The sequence below is a fragment of the Eimeria necatrix genome, genomic scaffold (assembly GCF_000499385.1).
Source record: "Eimeria necatrix Houghton genomic scaffold, Enh_scaff347, whole genome shotgun sequence".
NCBI lineage: Eukaryota > Apicomplexa > Conoidasida > Eucoccidiorida > Eimeriidae > Eimeria > Eimeria necatrix.
In genome coordinates this window covers 1-17,659 of record NW_013655344.1, presented here as the reverse complement: position 1 = coordinate 17,659, position 17,659 = coordinate 1, and the positions used below count along the sequence as shown (strand labels likewise).

Genomic DNA, 17,659 nt, shown 5'->3' with positions numbered 1-17,659 from the left:
ACAATGTTTTTCATGTTTCACAATTGGTCCCACATCATCCCCGCGATCCCGCTTTAGTTCCACACGAAGCTCCAGTGGGCTGGCCTCCAACACGCGACGACGCCGGCAACCCTACGGACCAGTATCTTGTCGACTATATCCTGGACCAAAGAGGGACTGGCGAGGAGGCGCACTATCTTGTTAAGTGGCGGGGTGTTCCCGAGGAAAGGGCCACATGGGAACCCGCACATCACTTGGCAGGGTGCCCCGCCTTACTTCGGGCGTGGCGACGCCGCCACCGCAAACGCCATCCATCCTGACGACGTTCTTCTTCTTCTTCTCTCCTTCCTCTTCTCCTTCCTTTCCGCTGCTCTCGCCCCTTTCTCTTTATACGCGTTCGCCCGCCCGTTCTCGTCCTGGGAAGGGGGAGAAGGGGTGCAGGAGCACCTTACAATCCAAGACTCTGCCAGCTGCTTACTTTCAAGGAACTAATGTCACTAGTATCATGTTAAGGGAGGGCTAGACGACTACTAGTGGACTACAGGACGTCCGAGGACACCGACCTCTACGAGTAGAAGGGCTGGGTAAGGAGTAAGAGTGGCCGGAGAATGATACCGCACCTGCCGAGATCCGTGAAGACCTAATTCCTAGTCAGAGAAGGTCGGCCGATTTGACGTACTAGCCAATGGCCCACAGCCCCTGACGTGTGGTACGTTCCGAGATTGTTGTGAAGCGTGATGAACGGAGAGAATGAGGAGAAGAGAAGGGCCGGAACCAAAGAAAAAAAACCGACAAGCGGTTTCTGTTCGTTAGCAGGGGGGAAGTTGTAGTGCCAGGCACTACAATTGACCTTCGTCGCCACCCCTCGAGGCTTAGTAACGCGAAAGAGCATGAATAATATAGAATATTTTAAGGCATAAGGCACCATTGGATATTGTGAAATCATAAAAGGGAATAGTGTGCTCGCTAGCCAGCACCGGGTACGGGGCTGGACGCGAGGTTGGTGCCGTGACTCAGGCACTGACCCTCAGCGAGGGTCAACAGACTGTTCTATTATTTTGGGTTTCTCTTACCTTTCAATAATATGAACTCAATTTTATATGGCTATTTATGGTATTCAGTAGTGGTAGGCGAGAATCATGGACTTTAGACTGCAGGTGCAGAGTGTACACTTAAGTCAGACGAGCCCAGGGACCATACGTAGTAACGGCGCAGGCCAGCTGTTCACTCCATGCACAGGCCGTCCAGATTAAGAGGATGGAAATGGGTAAGGGATATAAACCTATTCAGAAACCTCTAAGGATATAAAGGAGAAGTAAAGAAAAGCACTGTGAAGGCATGGGTTCGAAAGAAAATGCTACTCGTTGTAGTTGGGTCCGGCGAAGGTCACGATGGCTGGCGGTGAGCGGATGGTGACCGGGTTACTCGAAGGGCTTCCAAGACAAAATCTCTAATGTGCACTAAAAGGCAGACCAATACCTTTGACCGAAATTAATTTAGGGAAGGTAAACACTCCCCAAAATGGGTGCACACAGTGTAGGCTGGCCACACGGCCTGTGCACTCATGTGCTTCGACGATCGTTCAGCCTGTCAGAATTTTACCGATGCTTCTCCTGGCGGATTTCTCAGTCAACGGATTCTCCATCTTGTTGCTTGACTCCTCATTTCAAAAACTATAGAGGTGCGTATTATAAGTGGTTCGGTTAAATTAATTTCTGCCGGATCTCGTTCCACTTCGACACTTCTGTGTGCTCGAGACTGGCAGTCGGCACCGCCAGCAGCTGCAAATAGTTCACTAACTGCTACGGACGCCGGATGCTGAGCTGCCTGAGCGGAACCGCTTATCAAACCGACAATTTGTCACTTTGATTCAAAGGCATGCTAACCATATTAAAGGGTTTGGGGTTTAGGGTTTGGGGTTTCGCGTTTTATTCACACATGACGAGTCCCACTGCGACGCCAAATGCTTTTGTGGTGTGTGCATCGAATCAAAGTGACGAGTAGCTAGCATCAAAGCATTAGATGCGGGCGCTCTTCGAAGGTATTAACTTTGGCGTAAGGCATAAACGGCCACCGGCATCGCTGCGAACGTTCATGAAGGACTGAGGCCTGCGGTGCTTACATGCATGCATAAGAGCTGAAACGAATCCACCCACAGCAGGCATTTAACAAATTACAAATTATTCTAAATAGAGCTGCGTGTAGTACTAAGATATAGTGGGAAAGAAACGTATTCTGCAGCTTTGCGGAAGCTGTTCCTCACCAGCCACCTGCAGTAAGTAGCACTAGATATCAGGAGCCAGCCTCTAAACGACTCAGCAATGTCTTCGAACAGAACTTGTACAACTTCGACATCTACAGAAGCTGGTCTGTCGTTTGTTTGTTAAGCTCAAGTCCGAATCATCAAAGCGAGGGCGAGAAGAACGGTGGCGACGCTGGGAAGCGAAGTGAAAGCTGCGCCTGTTTCCAATCCCCAGAGAGCATTGTAAAGCTCAGTTCTGCAAGATAAATAAATCAATAATTGTAACTATCTTCATTGCACCTTGCAAAATATCGTGCTCTCGTCTTGTAGTTCATTTGCAAGTGTATTCTGCCACTTGTGCTGCCGGTAGTCACGTGGCTAGTTCAGCTTACGTGAAAGGCTTATCTCCTTCTTGAAGTGGGTCTATGAAGTAGCAAAATAAAACGTTGTGGCCTGCACTGCAGTTGTTGGTGGCGGCACATGAGACCTTTTTGCTTTCCTCCCACAGTAGAAACGCCACATTGCTGGCGTCTACGTTATTGAATGGAGCAACTGCAACATCATATGTTCCTGCGGAGGGATCGAAGTTCAACCTGCAGCATAAAAGCGATAGGATTCAACAGAAAATAATTGATGATCATGAAGGTTCCCCTGGCAAGTGCTGCGACTGAGCCAAGCACCATCAAGCTCCACATTTGGAAAAGCTCTTAAATTAAGGAGCATCCACCTTGTCCATGCTAAAGTAAGCACAGGACACAGACGCACGCATGAAATAAAAGATGTAGGCACTGTGGCACGGATGCACGAAAACGAAGTAAAAACAACGGACTCTTTGAGGTGGTTAAGTCCCGCTGTGTAAGTCTCCTGGATCAAATCGCTGCACTTGGGCTGCGTCCCATGCGCATATGGAATGACAAGTCCGGGATACTGTAGCACAACACCACAATAGTTGCCGTAGAAGCCTCTCGCATGCGCAGAAGAACACAGGGTTTGAGCTTTGCGCTGCGACGGTTCCTCACTTTAGAGGAAAGCTGCTGCTGAATGGTACTCAAAGCCCAAATGCCCTACCTTCTCCGCATTCGCGTCTTTGCCCGATTCACATGTGTTAGTGTCACCTGCAAGCTTTACTGCAATTTTCTTGGCAGTAGGGTCTGCAGGGTCCGTTATTGGGACCCTGATCGTCTTCAGGCTTTGAGTTACTTCTTGTTCGTCTGCCGTACTGAGGGTCTCCAATAGGCCCTTGAGATTTTCTCCCCTTAGCTTGTTTATGATGTCCAGGCAATCTGCAGATAACAAGATACCACGCGCGTAATAGCAATGCAATTTTGAGATGGCACGTGTTTGCACAGGACCGTTCGCTATCCACGGGTGGGGCTGCACGGAAGCGCCGAAATGTCATTCGTCCAAAACGGCGGCATTTACGTTTGGACTGCAAAGGATGAAATCATGTGCATGCGTAATTTCTGGAGGCCCAAAGATCTCTACAGGTCTGTGGCTGGGGCTAGCGTAGTGCCATTCATTTCGTTTCAATAGTAGTTACCTGTAGTTTTGTCCTCGGCGGTGGGCTCCGTTCGTAGCAAGTCTTGCCCGGATGCAAATAGATTCGTGCTGAGGCTGTTTTGCTGAGATGTCGCTGTGCCAGAGCGAAGGGAAAGCGCCAATGAGAAGTGTGGTGCGGCGGCGCTGGCGAGAAGGCCAGCGTAATATGCCAACAACCCTACATGAGCCATTGCCTGGCAACTGGCTTGCAATAAAGTAAGTGGCAGTGGCAGAAGTCCGGAAAAAATGAGCAAGAATGAAGAAAGGGCTAGGAAAACAGAGAGCGGGAATGCTTGGGAGTTTGTGGCAATGATGTGGGCTGTGTGCGCTGGGGTAGTGGGGGGAGCTGCATGACGGCTTGATCTCACCGTACACGTACTCAGAAGCTGCTTTCGACTGTCCCGGCACATTTATCATTCTTTGGGAGGTACGGTACAGTAGCTGATTACTTTGTGATTTTATCCTTCAGAAAGATATACACAACAGTTGCTGCGACTGGAGGTGTCACTGACGGTCAAGGGACACCTTGCACACGCCGTCCAAATTAGGCGGACGGAAGTAGGTAAACAGCGTAGAGCTATTTAAAAATCGTTGTTAATAAAGAAACGCTGTGAGGAAAGACATTATGAAGTCACTGGTGTGAAAGAGAATGCTAATCCTGGAGTATGGAGAATGTCACGATGGCGTGCGGTGAGCGGAGGTGACCTGGTTACTCGAAGGCAACACTTATCTTGCCAACTAGAACACACAGCAATATTTTTATTTAAAATTAGTTTGGCAAAGCTTCAAATTGCAAAACATTGGCATATGCGGTGTACGCTAGCCACATGCCATGTGCTGTCACGTACTTAGGCGGCGGTTCTACCGGTTTTATCGATGCTTCTACCGGCAGATTTCTCCGCCAAAGAATCTTCCGGCTTCTTCCCTGATTGCTCTCTTCAAAAATACAATGCTTATTATGTTTGGTTTGATTAAACTAATTTCTGCCAATTCTTGTTCCAGTTCAACACACTCATGTCCTCCAGACTGGCTGTGGGCACTGGCAGTAGCAGCACATTGTTCTGTAACTACAACCGGCGCCTGGTGCTCAGCTGCCCTAGCGGACTCTCTTATCAGACCGACAATTTATCACTTTGAGTCAAAGGCATGCTCGGCGTGTCCAAGTGTTCAGCGTTCAGGGTTCAGCAACTCCACACATGTTGCGTTTCTCACTGCGACAACAAATGCTTGTACGGTGCGTACATCGAATTTCAGTAATTAATTACGAGCACTAACACATTGCATGCGGGCACTCTTCGAATGTATTAACTCTAGCAAAAGGCGTAAACAGCCACTGGCTTCGGTGTGACCGTTCATGGAGGACTGAAACCTGCTGTACTTTTTGCTTTCACGCATATATGCTGACAGGAATTCAACCACAACAGGCATCTGACAGATTAAAATCACTCTAGATAACGTTATGTGCAGTACTGAGATGCAGTGGGGAGAGACACGTATCCGCATTTTTGCCGAAGCTCTTCCTCACCAGTCACTTGCAGTACGCAGCACTAGATATCAGAAACCAGCTTCTCAACGATTCAGGAATGTCTTCAAACGGAATTTGCACAACTTTGACATCCCCAGAAGCTGCTCTGTCGTTCATTTGCTGCGTTCAAGTCCGAATGCCCAGAGCCAGGACGAAAAGAACGGTGGCCGCGCTGGGAACCGAGATGGACGCTGCGCCTGTTTCCAATCCCCAGAGAGCATTGTAAAGCTCAGTTCTGCAGGCCAAATTAGTTCATAATTATGATTATCTTTATCGCACCATGCAATCCCCATTGTGCAACATATCGTGCTCTTGTAGCTCACTTGAAGTGTGCCCTGCCTCTTGGGCTGCCGGCTAGTCACGTGGCTAGTTCAGCTTACGTGAAAGGCTTATCTCCATTTCGAAGTGGCTCTATGAAGTAGCAGAATAAAACGTCGTGCCCAGCTGTGCAGTTTTTGGTTGCGGCACATGAGACCTTTTTGCTTTTTTCCGACAGCAGAAACGCCACATTGCTGGCGTGTACGTTATTGAATGGAGCATTGTTAACATCATATGCTCCTGTTGAGGGTTCGAAGTCCGATCTGCAGCACAAAGTCAAAACTGTTTCGACTCTTATTGTATTGTTATGTGCAGAATAGCTGAAGATCAGGAAGCTTTTTCTGGCAAATCCTGAGAATGAGTCGAGCACTGCCACGCTGCACACCTGGAAAGGCACGTGGACTCAGCTACCTTGTGCACAATAAAGCAGACACGGCACCACGACGCGCATACAAACTAAAAGGTTTATGCACTGTGACGCCAGTCAAAGAAAATGGGCTAAAAGACAACGGACTGTTTGAGATGCTCGAGTCCGGCTGTGTAAGTCGCCTGGATCAAAGCGTTACAGTCGAAATCCTTGTCATGCGCGAATGGAATGACGAGTCCGGGATACTGTAATGCAACACCAGCATAGTTGCCACAGGGGCCATTCGCATGTACAAAAGAACACAGGGTTTTAGCTTTGCTGTGGGGCTGTTCATCACTTTAGCGGAAAGCTGCTGCTGAACGGTACTCAAAGCCTAAAAGCCCCACCGTCTTCGCATCCGCATTTTCGCCCGAGGCGCATGTCTCTACATTGTCACCTGCAAGCTTTGCTGCAATTGTCGCAGTAGTAAGGGTTGTGGCTTCCTCTATTTCGATCGCCTTCAGGCTTTCAGTCACATCGTTGTTCTCTGCCTTGGTGAGAGCCCCCAAGAGGTCCTTGAGATTTTCGCTCCTTAGCTTGTTTATGGTGTCCAGGCAATCTGCAGATGGCACCTTGACACAGACGTAGTGTCACAGGGGGTGTAATGGCAATGCAATTATTTTGTGGCATTTGTTTCCCCAGGGCTGGCACTAGCCAGGGGTGGGGCTGTACTGAAGCGCCACGTGAATGTCATTCGTCAGAAACGGGGGCATTTGCGCTTGAATTGCACATAGAAGCACACACTCATGTGCAGGCATAATCGCTGCAGGTCCACATATCTCCAAAGATCTGTGGCTGGGGCTAGCGAAGCGCCATTCACTTGTTCACATTAGTTGTTCACCTGCAGTTATCTCATTGCCTGCGGGCGGCGTCCGCAAAGAAACTTGGCCGGATGCAAATGAATTTGTGTGGAGGCTGTTTTGCTGAGACGTCGCTGCGCCAGATCGTAGGGAAAGTGCCAATGAGAAGTGTGGTGCGGCGGCGCTGGCGAGTAGGCCAGCGTAAAATGCCAACAACCCTACATGTGACATTGCCTGACAACTGGCTTATCACAAAGTAAATGATAGTAACGGAAAACCAGAAAAAAGGGGCACGAAGGACGAAAGGGCTAGGAAAGCAAAGAGCGGGTATGCTTGGGAGTTTGTGGCGACGAAGTGTGCGCTGACGTCGTGGGGGCGACGGCGCCTGTATCCCACCATACAGGCACCGCCACCCCAAAGCTTGATAGATGCGACTGTTTAGTTGCATTTATCAAGCTTTGGGAGCTACAGTACGGTATATGATTGCTTTGTGATATTATATTTCTTTCAAAAAGATATATACGGTAGTTGCTGCGACAGAGGAGCCGCCGGCGGTCAAGGCACCACGGGAGCACAGCGTCCAAATTACGGGGACGAAAATAGGTAGGGAACACAAACCTAATTAGAAGCCCTTAAGGATACGAAGGGGCTGTAAAGAGAAACAGTTCGAATCAATGGGTTGGAAAGAAGATGCTTTTCGTGTTACCGGGTTCCGGCGAAGGTCACGGTAGCCGTTAGTGAGTCGAGGGTGACCTGGTTACACGAAGCGATTCCCACGCAAAACCCCCAATGTAAAATAAAATATGCGGCTAGCTTGCATTATTTTAAATCAATTTTAGAAAGGTACAAACTCCAAAAAATTGGCGCACGCTGTGTATGCTGGCCACACGCCGTTGTGTGCTCGCGTACTCTCGATGGCTGCTCACTTTTTACCCATATTGCCGATGCTTCTGCTGGCAGATTTCTCAGCCAAAGAATCTCCCGGTTTCCTCCTTGCGTGCTCTCTTTAAAATCAAAGTGTTCATTGTAAATGATTGGATTATATTAATTCCTGCCCATTCTTGTCCCACTTCGACACACCTGTGGGCAGAAGACTGGCTGTCGGCACCGGCAGCAGATTGTTCATTAACGACTAACGACGCCGGCTGCTCAGCCGACTGGGCGGACTCACTTACCAAACCGACAATTTATTACTGTGAGTCAAAGACATGCTCAGCATATCAAAGGGTTTATAGTTTTGTGTCTAGGGTTTAGGGACCCCATTCACACATGCCGCTTTTCCCACTTGGACGACAAGTGCTTTTGTGGTGCGTGCAACGAATCTCAGTAATGAATACCCAACACCAAGACAATGCATGAGGGCGCTCTTTGAATGCATTAACTGTAGCAGAGGGCGTAAACAGCCACAGGCTTCACTGTGAACGTTCATGAGGACTAAACCCTGCGGTATTGTTTACATACATGCATGAGCTGAGAGGAGTCCAACCACAACATGCTTGCAATGGATAAGAGTTGCTCTAGGTGAAGCTTCCTGTAGTACAAAGGTGTAGTGGGGAGAGAAACGTATTTTGCATTTTTGCCGAAGCTGTTCCTCACGAGCAACTTGCAGTACGTAGCACTAGAGATGTGACGCCAGCTTCTAAACGATTCAGGAATATCTTCAAACGGAATTTGTGCAACCCCCACATCTCCAGAAGCTGCTCGTTTGTTTGTTTGTTATGTTCAAGTCCGAATGATCAAGGCGAGGACGAGAAGGACGGTGGCGACGCTGGGAACCGAGATGGACGCTGAGCCTGTTTCCAATCCCCAAAGAGCATTATAAAGCTCAGTTCTGCAAGCAAAATCAATTAATAGCTGTAACTCTTATCGTAGCTTGCAATTCCCATTCTGCAGCGAACTCTCGTCTTTTGAACTATTTGCAAGTGTGCCCTGCCGCTTGTGCTGCCGGCTAGTCACGTGGCTAGTTCAGCGTACGTGAAAGGCTTTTCTCCAGTTTGAAGTGGCTCTATGAAGTAGCAGAATAAAACGTTGTGGCCTGCACTGCAGTTGTTGGTGGCGGCGCATGAGACCTTTGTGCTTTTCGCGGACAACAGAAACGCCACATTGCTGGCGTCTACTTTATCAAATGGAGCTTTCGTAGCATCATATGTCCCCGTTGAGGGATCGAAGTTCGATCTGCAGCATAAAGGCGATGGGATGTAAAACGGAATAAGTGAAGATAAAGAAGTTTTTGTGGAAAATATTGAGACAAAGGCAAGAACCACCAAGCTGCAAAACTTGACAAAAATCTTGAGCTAAGAGTCACCAACCATCTTGCGCATGCTAACGTGAACACTGAGCTCTCACATACGTACAAACTAAAAGGTGTGGGCGCAGTAGAACCCGTGAAAAAGAACGAAGTGAAAAAGAACGGACTGTTTGAGATGGTCGAGTCCGGCTGTGTAAGTCGCCTGGATCAAAGCATTGCAGTCGACCTGCGTGGACGGCGCGAATGGAATGACGAGTCCGGGATACTGCGGCACAACAGCATTATGATATCAATAGATGCCTCTCACATGCGCAGAGGACTGCAGGGTTTGAATCTGCGGAGGTTCATCACTTTAGCGGGAAGCTGCGGCTGAACGATACTTATAGCCCAAAAGCCCTACCGTTTTCGCATTCGCGTTTTCGCCCAAGTCACATGTCTCCACATTTTCACCTGCAAGCTTTGATGCAATTTTCTTGGCAGTAAGTCCATCTGCTCCTGTTACGTCAATCGTCGTCAAGCTTGCAGTCACCTCTCCGTCATTTGCCTCGGTGAGCGTTCCCAACAGATTCTTGAGATTTTCGCTCCTCAGCTTGTTTATGATGGCCAGGCAATCTGCAGATGGCACGCTAACACTTGCGTAATGGCAATGTAATTATGTCGTGCTATGTGTTTCCACAGAGCCGCCCACTAGCCACGGGTGGGGCTGCACTGAAACGCCACCTGAATGTCATTCGTCAAGAACGGAGGCATTTGCGATTTAATTTGCATTGATAAAAGTAAAATCATGTGCAGGCATAATTGCTGGAGGCCCTGAGATCTTGACAGATCTGTGGCTGGGGCTAGCGTAGCGCCATTCACTACTTCACATCAGTAGTTCACCTCCAGTCTTCTCATCGGCTGCGGGCGCCGTGGGCGAATCTTGGCTGAATGCAAATAAATTTGTGCGGAGACTGTTTTGATGAGACGCCGCTGTGCCAGAGCGAAGGGAAACTGCCAATGAGAAGTGCGGTGCGGCGGCGCTGGCGAGAAGACCAGCGTACCATGCTAACAGCCCTGCGTGAGTCATCGCCTGATAATTAGCTTATCACGAAATAAATGACAATGCCAGAAATCCAAATAAAATGGGCACGAAGAACGAAAGGGCTAGGAAGGAAGAGAGCGGGAATGCGTGTGAGCTTGTGGCAATGGTGTGGGCTGTGTGCCTTAAGGTTATGGCGGGGCTCTGATCCCACCATACAAATTACTCAGGAGCTTTTTTCGACCGTTTATGCTAACTTATCAACCCTTGAGAGATATATTATAGTATTCTATTACTTTGCGGTATAATATTTATTTGATTTTTTTGCGGTATAATATTTTCTCCGCAAAGATGTATACGCCGGTTGCTGCGAGTGGAGGAGTCACCGGCGGTCAAGGCACGAAGTGCACACATCGTCCAAATTAAGGGGACGGAAATAGGTAAATTGCAAAAACCTATTTAGACACCCTTAAGGATATGAAAAAGCTGTAAAAATGCATTGTGAAGCCGCTGGTTCGAAAGAAAACGCCATTCGTGTTCGCGGTCGCGGGGTCCGGCGATGGCGTGCGGTGAGCGGAGAGTGACCTGGTTACTCGAAGTGCTTCCATGGCAAAGCTTCCAATGTGAACTAAAACATGAAGCAGAAAACTTGTGTAGAATTAATTTAAACAAGCTACAAACTCCAAAAAATTGGCATGCGCTGTGTACGCAGGTTACAACCCGTCTGTGCTTGCGTACCTCAACAGCTGTTTTACTTTAACCGCTTTTGCCGATGCTTCTACTAAACGATTTCTCAGCCAAAGAATCTTCCAGCATCTTACTTGGCTCTTTCCTTCAAAAATAGAAGCAGTTTTTGTCATAAATGGTTGGCTACCGATTATTGTTCCCTTTCTATGCTGTCCAGACTGGCTGTCTGTAGTGCACTGCGCCCGCAGCTGCGACTACGTGCTTCCAGTCCCTTGGGCCGGGTCTATAAACTGCACCATACGCTGGTCCATTCCCTAGAAACTACAGCTATTGCAATTAAGAATACAAATCATGAGTTTTTCAAAATCTGTCTGTCTGTTTCGCGCCCTCCTGGGAGCTCGCCTCCTAGTCCCTAAGGGAGGGAGGCTTGCCTGGCGCCGGCGCTGTCTCCAGCCCCAGTCTCCACGCAATTCCACGAATTCACGTGTGCATATAAAATAATAATCACTTTCTCTTACTTTTTGTCTGGTAAGAGGGCCCTGTCTCCCTCCAGTCTTGCGACCCCTCGTAGGTCGCTGGCTAGCTATCCTCTCTAGAGCACTAACCAGCCCCATTGTAGTGTCTGTGCACTTCACTGTCGGCACGCGCAGCAGTAGCACGTAGTTCAGTAACTGTAGTGCGCGCGCACTGCAGTGGGTTCCCGTGGGTCTATAAAGGCCAACAATACAGAACAGGATACTCTGTGGAATTAGCGTAGATTCTGTCATAGATGGAGCGTAACCGCGGCACTCCATGCAGGCCAATTCGCCAGACCGATTGAGGTGCCACTCAGGTGCGGAAGCACAGCTCCGGCATGCAGGGAACTACTCTCGAGACGTCAAGACGCCAACCTGCGAGGTTGGAAGGCATATCCATTTGGGCTACAGACGATTTTGAATTGTTCTCAGTGGGCATTCTTACGTAGGACAGATTCCTCACAAGTAAATACGTCTTGTCCACAGAGTCAAGAAGCATGTTGTACACACAGTGCCGCCTAGCGGACTACAATAACTGCCAACGATGCCCGACGATGAGCCTCCTGAGAGGACTCGCTTAAAAAACTGAGAATTTATTACTTCGAGTCAAAGACATGCTCGGCATATCCAAGGGTTAAGGGTCTAGCGACTTCATTCACACATGCCACGTTTCCCATTGCGACACCAACCACTGAATCACAGTAATGAATACCTCGCACTGCGAGAGCTCTCTGAATGTATCAAATGTGGCAAAAGGCGCAAACGGCCACTGGCTTCGCAGTGAACGTTCATGAGGGGTTGAAGCCTGCGTTGTTGTTTGCTTGCATGCATGATAGAAAAGAGAGTCCAACCACAACAGGTATTTGAAGAATGAAAATTACTCAAGTTAAAGCTGCGTGTAGTATAGTGGGCAAACGTATTCTGCATCTTTGCCGAGGTTCTTCCTCACCAGTTACTTGCCGCACGTACCATTGGAGATCAGAAACCAGCTTCTAAACGACTCAGGAATGCCTTTCAACGGAATTCGTACGGCTTTAACACCTAGAAAAGCTGCTCATTTGCTTGTTTGCTGAGCTCAAGTCCAAATGATCAGAGCGGAAACCAATAGAACGGTGGCGACGGAGGGAACCGAAATGAACGCTGTGTCTGTTTCCAATCCCCATAGGGCATTATAGAGCTCAGGCCTGCAATCAAAAATAATCAATAAGTGTAATAATCTTTATTGTACCTTGCAAGTCCCATTCTGCAACATATCGATCTCTTGTCTTGTAGCTCATTTGTTGAGCTGCTTGTGTTGCCGGCTAGTCACGTAGCTAGTGTAGCGTACGTGAAAGGCTTTTCTCCCTCTTGAAGTGGTTCTATGAAGTAGCAGAATAAAACGTCGTGGCCAGCTTTGCAGTCTTTGGTGGCGGCACACGAGACCTTTTTGCTTTTTTCCGACAGCAGAAACGCCACATTGCTGGCGTCTACGTTATTAAATGGAGCGTTTTCGAGATTGTATGTTCCTGTTGAGGGATCGAAGTTCGATCTGAAGCATCAAGGCGATAAGATACAAGACCGAACTGCTGAAAGTCAAGAAGTTTGTTCTGGCAAATACTGAGGCTGAGATGAACACCACCAAGCTGCACATCTACAAGAAATCTCGACTAGACGATGATAAGCCGCCTTGTGCATGCCAAAGTAAACGCACAACCACGACGCCCGCACAAACTAAAAGGTGTAGACACTCTGACTCCAGTTGAATCGAATGAGCTAAAAAATAACGGACTGTTTGAGGTGGTTGAGTCCGGCTGTGTAAGTCTCCTGGATCAAAGTGTTGCAGTTGAACTCCGTGTCATACGCGAATGGAATAACGAGTCCGGGATACTGAAGCATAACACTGGTTTTCATGGAAGCCCCTCCCATGCACAGAAGAAAACAGGGTTTTAGCTTTGTCTTGCTGCAGTTCAAATTGGCGGGAAGCTGCTGCTGAACGATACTCAAAGTCCAAAAGCCCTACCGTCGTCGCATTTGCGCTCTTGCCCGATTCACATGTTTGGACATCGCTCCCTGCCAGCTTCGCAGCAATACTCGCGGCAGTAGGCTCTTCTGGGTCCTGTATTTCGTTCTCCTTCAGGCTTGCAGTCACCTCTTCGTCCCCTGCCTTGGTGAGGGTTCCCAACAGGTCCTTGAGATTTTCCTTCCTTAGTTTGTTTATGATCTCCAGGCAGTCTGCAGATGGCACATTAACACGGAAGCAATGCAATTATTTCGTGGCATGTGTCTCCACAGGACCGCCCACTGGCCGAAATGCCACCTGAATGTTATTTGTCAAAAACTGGGACATCTGCACTTGAGTTGCGTTTGAAGCAATAAAATCATCTGCAGGCATGATATCTGCAGGCCCACAGATCTCTTCAGATCTGTGGCTGGGGCTAGCGTAGCGCCATTCACTTGTTGACATCAGTAGTTCACCTTCAGTTTTCTCATCGGCTTGGGGCGGAGTTGTCGACCGCAGCAAATCTTGGCTGAATGCAAATAAATTTGTGCTGAGGCTGTTTTGCTGTGGTGCAGCTGTGCCAGAGCGAAGGGAAAGAGCCGATGAGAAGTGTGGTGCGGCGGCACTGGCGAGAAGGCCAGCACAACATGCCAACAAACCTACGTGAGCCATTGCTTGACAAGTGGTTTATCATGGAGTAAATGACAATACCAGAAATCCAAACAAGATGAGCACGAAGGACGAAAGGGCTAAGAAGAGAGAGAGTGGGAATGCGTGGGAGTTTAGCCTGGGTTGTGTGCGCTGCGGTCATGGGAGGAGCTCTACGACGAATTGATCCTACCATGCAGTGATTCAGAAGCTTGTTTCCGCTGTTCTGGTACATTTGCCAACCTCTGGGAGATACGCTAGGGTGTCTGATTATTCTGTGATATTGTAGTTCTTTTAGAAAGATAATATACGCCAGTTGCTGCGAGATGAAGTGTAACAGGCGGCCAAGGAACGCCGTGCAGACCCCGTGCAGAATGAGGGGACGGAATTAGGTATGGAACACAAACCTAATTGGAAAGCCTTAAGGGTACACCAGAGCTGTAAAAAAATGACATCGTAAAGTCACTGGTTTGAAGGGAAATGCTATTCGTGGTAGCGGGGTCGGGCGAAGGCTACGTTGGCGTCCGGTGAGCCGATAGTGACCTGGGTACTCGAAGGGCACCCAAGGCAAAGTTTCCAATGTAAAATACAACAAACGGCAAAATGTTTGTTTAAAATTAATTTAGGAAGGCTTTGAATTCCAAAAACTGGGCATGCCCTGTGTACGCTGGCCGCACACCGTGTGCACTGTTGCACTTCGATTGGTTCTCTGCTGTGTAACCGATTTTGCCGATGCTTCTAGTGGCCAACTTCCTATTCAAAGAATATCCCGGCTTTTAACTTGATTGCTTACTTCAAAAACAAAAACGGCAATTATTTTAAATGGCTGGATTAAATTAATTCCTTCCGACTCTTATTCTTCTTCAGCACAGCTGCATGCTCCAGACTGGCTGTCGGCAGCAGCGGCAGTACCACTACATCAATAACTAACTGCCAACGACGCCGGCTGCTGAGCTGGCTGATCGGACTCTCTGATCAAAGCGACAATTTATTAATTTGAGTAAAAGACATGCTCGGCATATCCAAGGGTTTAGGCGCTACGGTTTAGCGACTTCACTCACATATGCCGCTTGTCCCTCTCCAACGCCAAATGCTTTGTTGTATTTATAACAAATTCCAGTAAGGAATTCCTAGCACTGAAACGATGCATGAGAGAGCTTTTGAATGTATTAACTTAAGCAGAAGGCATAAACAGCCACAGACTTCGCTTTGAACAATCATAAAGGACTGAAGCGTGCGGTGTTGTTTGCTTGCACCCATATGGACTAAAAAGGAATCCAACCACAACAGGCATCTGACGAATTAAAATTGCTCTAGATAACGTTGCTTGTAGTACCAAGATGTAGTGGGGAGGGAAACGTATTCTGCATTTTTGCCGAAGCTCTTCCTCACCAGCCACTTGCAGTACGTAGCACTAGCGATCAGGAACCAGCTTCTAATAGATTCAGGAATGTCTTCAGTCAGTCCTTGTCCAATTCCGATATCTCCATAAGCGGCTCTGTCGTTTGTGTGTTCAGCTCAAATACGAATGATCAGAGCGAGGACAAAAAGGACGGTAGGGACACTAGGAACCGAGATGGACGCTGCGCCTGTTTCCAATCCCCAGAGGGCATTATAAAGCTCAGGCCTGCAGGCAATAACCACAATTATCTTTATCTCACCTTGCAATTCCCATTCCGCAACATATCGTGCTCTCGTCTTGTAGCTCATTTGCAAGTGTGCCCTGCCGCTTGTGTTTCCGGCTAGTCACGTGGCTAGTTCAGCGTACGTGAAAGGCTTTTCTCCTTTTTGAAGTGGCTCTATGAAGTAGCAGAACAAAACGTCGTGGCCTGCACTGCAGTTGTTGGTGGCGGCGCATGAGACCTTTGTGCTTTTCGCCGACAGTAGAAACGCCACATTGCTGGCGTCTACGTTATCAAATGGAGCGTTTTCAACATCATATGTTTCTGTCGATGGATCGAAGTTCGATCTGCAACATGAAGGCAATGCGATTCAACACAGAATACCTGAATGTCAAGAAGCTTTTTCCGGCAAATACTGAGAGTAAGAGAAGAGCACCGCCAAGCTGCACACACGGGAAAGCTCTTGGATTGACGGCATGATCAGCTGACTTGTGCATGCTAAAGTAAACACACAATCGCGGCGGACGTACAAACCAAACGTTGTAGGCACTGTGGCACCAATGAACGAACATGAAGTAAAAAGCAACGGACTGTTTGAGGTGGTCGAGTCCGGCTGTGTAAGTCGCCTGAATGAATGCGCTGCAGTCGAACTCCGTCTCATGCGTGAATGGAATGACGAGTCCGGGATACTGCAGCGCAACACCACAATAGTTGCCATAGATGTCTCTTGCGTGCTTAGAAGAACACAGGGTTTCAGCTTTGCGCTGCGGCGGTTCATCCCTTTAGCGGAAAGCTGTTGCTGAACGATACTCAAACCCCAAAAGCCATACCGTCTCCGCATTTGCGTTTATGCCCGAATTACATGTCTCTACATTGTCACCAGCAAGCGTCACTGCAATTGTCGCCGCAGTAGGGTTTTCCGGCTGCTCTATTTCGATCTTCTTCAGGCTTTGGGTCACCTCAGTGTCGTCTGCCTTGGTGAGGGTTCCCAAGAGGTCCTTTAGATTTTCTTTCCTTAGCTTGTTTATGATCTCCAGGCAGTCTGCAGATGGCAACCTAACACCAGCGCAGTGGCAATGCAATTATGTCGTGGCACGTGCTTGTACAGCACCGCCCGTTAGCCACAGGCGGCGCTGCACTGGAGCGCCACCTGAATATCATTCGTGAAGAAGGGGTGCATTTGCGCTTGAATTGAATTGAAAAGAATAAAATCATGTGTAGACCCAATGTCTGGAGATCCACAGATCTTCATAGCTCTCTGGCTGGGGTCAGATTAGCGCCATTAACTTGTTCAGAATGGTAGTTCACCTCCAGTTTTGTCATCGGCTTGGGGCGGCGTCGGCGTTTGCGGCAAATCTTCGTCGGATGCTAATAAATTTGTGCGGAGGCCATTTTGCTGAGACATCTCTGTGCCAGAGCGAAGGGAAAGAGCCGATGAGAGTTGCGGTGCGGTGGCGCTGGCGAGAAGGCCAGCATAACATGCCAACAATCCTACGTGAGTCATTGCCTGACAGTTGGCTAATCATAGAGTGAATGGCAGTGCCAGGAACCCAAACAAAATGAGCACAGAAAATGAAAGGGCTGGGAAAATAGAGAGCGGAGATGCATGGTAGTTTTTAGGTACGATGTGAGTTGTGTGCGCTGAGGTCAGGCAGGGACCTCTCTGACGCCTTGATCCCAGCATATGTTTATTCAGGAGCTTGTTTCGACAGTTCCCCCACATTTATCAACCTTCAGGAGATACATTACAGTATGTGATTACTTTTTGACATTATATTTCTTTCACAGAGATATCCACGCTATATCTATGCTATTTGCTGCGAATGGAGGTGTAGTGCCGGGCACTACAATTGACCTTCGTCACTACCCCCGAGTCTTACTAATGCGAAAAGCATGGATAATATCGAATATCTTAGGCCATAAGGCACCGTAGGCTAGTGGAAATTCATAAGAGCGAACAAAGAGCTCGCACCGGGTGCGAGGCTGACCACGAGGTTGGTGCCGCGACGCGACTCGGGCACTGACTCACAGCGAAGGTCAGCTTTCAGTTCTATTATTTTGGGTTTACACACCTCATGATAATATGAACTCAATTGTACGAGGTAAATAAGGTATTCCATAGTTGTCAACTATT

General features: G+C 48.3%; 5 protein-coding genes across 5 annotated transcripts; all 5 read right to left on the bottom strand.

Annotated features, from left to right (window-relative positions):
• Positions 1-2,368: 2,368 nt before the first annotated feature.
• ENH_00045760 (SAG family member) lies at positions 2,369-3,951 on the bottom strand (the record flags this gene model as incomplete). The annotated part of the gene is made up of 5 exons (XM_013585513.1): positions 2,369-2,477; positions 2,614-2,814; positions 3,051-3,148; positions 3,290-3,504; positions 3,762-3,951. 5 exons carry the CDS (start codon positions 3,949-3,951, stop codon positions 2,369-2,371), a joined length of 813 nt encoding a protein of 270 aa, XP_013440967.1.
• Positions 3,952-5,411: 1,460 nt separating this feature from the next.
• On the bottom strand, positions 5,412-7,040 carry ENH_00045750 (SAG family member; the record flags this gene model as incomplete). The annotated part of the gene is made up of 5 exons (XM_013585512.1): positions 5,412-5,520; positions 5,666-5,866; positions 6,118-6,215; positions 6,357-6,568; positions 6,851-7,040. The coding sequence occupies 5 exons, from the start codon at positions 7,038-7,040 to the stop codon at positions 5,412-5,414; spliced, it is 810 nt and encodes a 269-aa protein (XP_013440966.1).
• Positions 7,041-8,531: 1,491 nt separating this feature from the next.
• On the bottom strand, positions 8,532-10,123 carry ENH_00045740 (SAG family member; the record flags this gene model as incomplete). The annotated part of the gene is made up of 5 exons (XM_013585511.1): positions 8,532-8,640; positions 8,784-8,984; positions 9,225-9,322; positions 9,458-9,669; positions 9,937-10,123. The coding sequence occupies 5 exons, from the start codon at positions 10,121-10,123 to the stop codon at positions 8,532-8,534; spliced, it is 807 nt and encodes a 268-aa protein (XP_013440965.1).
• Positions 10,124-12,352: 2,229 nt separating this feature from the next.
• ENH_00045730 (SAG family member) lies at positions 12,353-13,927 on the bottom strand (the record flags this gene model as incomplete). The annotated part of the gene is made up of 5 exons (XM_013585510.1): positions 12,353-12,461; positions 12,605-12,805; positions 13,046-13,143; positions 13,277-13,488; positions 13,732-13,927. The coding sequence occupies 5 exons, from the start codon at positions 13,925-13,927 to the stop codon at positions 12,353-12,355; spliced, it is 816 nt and encodes a 271-aa protein (XP_013440964.1).
• Positions 13,928-15,421: 1,494 nt separating this feature from the next.
• ENH_00045720 (SAG family member) lies at positions 15,422-17,029 on the bottom strand (the record flags this gene model as incomplete). The annotated part of the gene is made up of 5 exons (XM_013585509.1): positions 15,422-15,530; positions 15,672-15,872; positions 16,117-16,214; positions 16,356-16,567; positions 16,834-17,029. The coding sequence occupies 5 exons, from the start codon at positions 17,027-17,029 to the stop codon at positions 15,422-15,424; spliced, it is 816 nt and encodes a 271-aa protein (XP_013440963.1).
• Between the last annotated feature and the right edge of the window lie 630 nt (positions 17,030-17,659).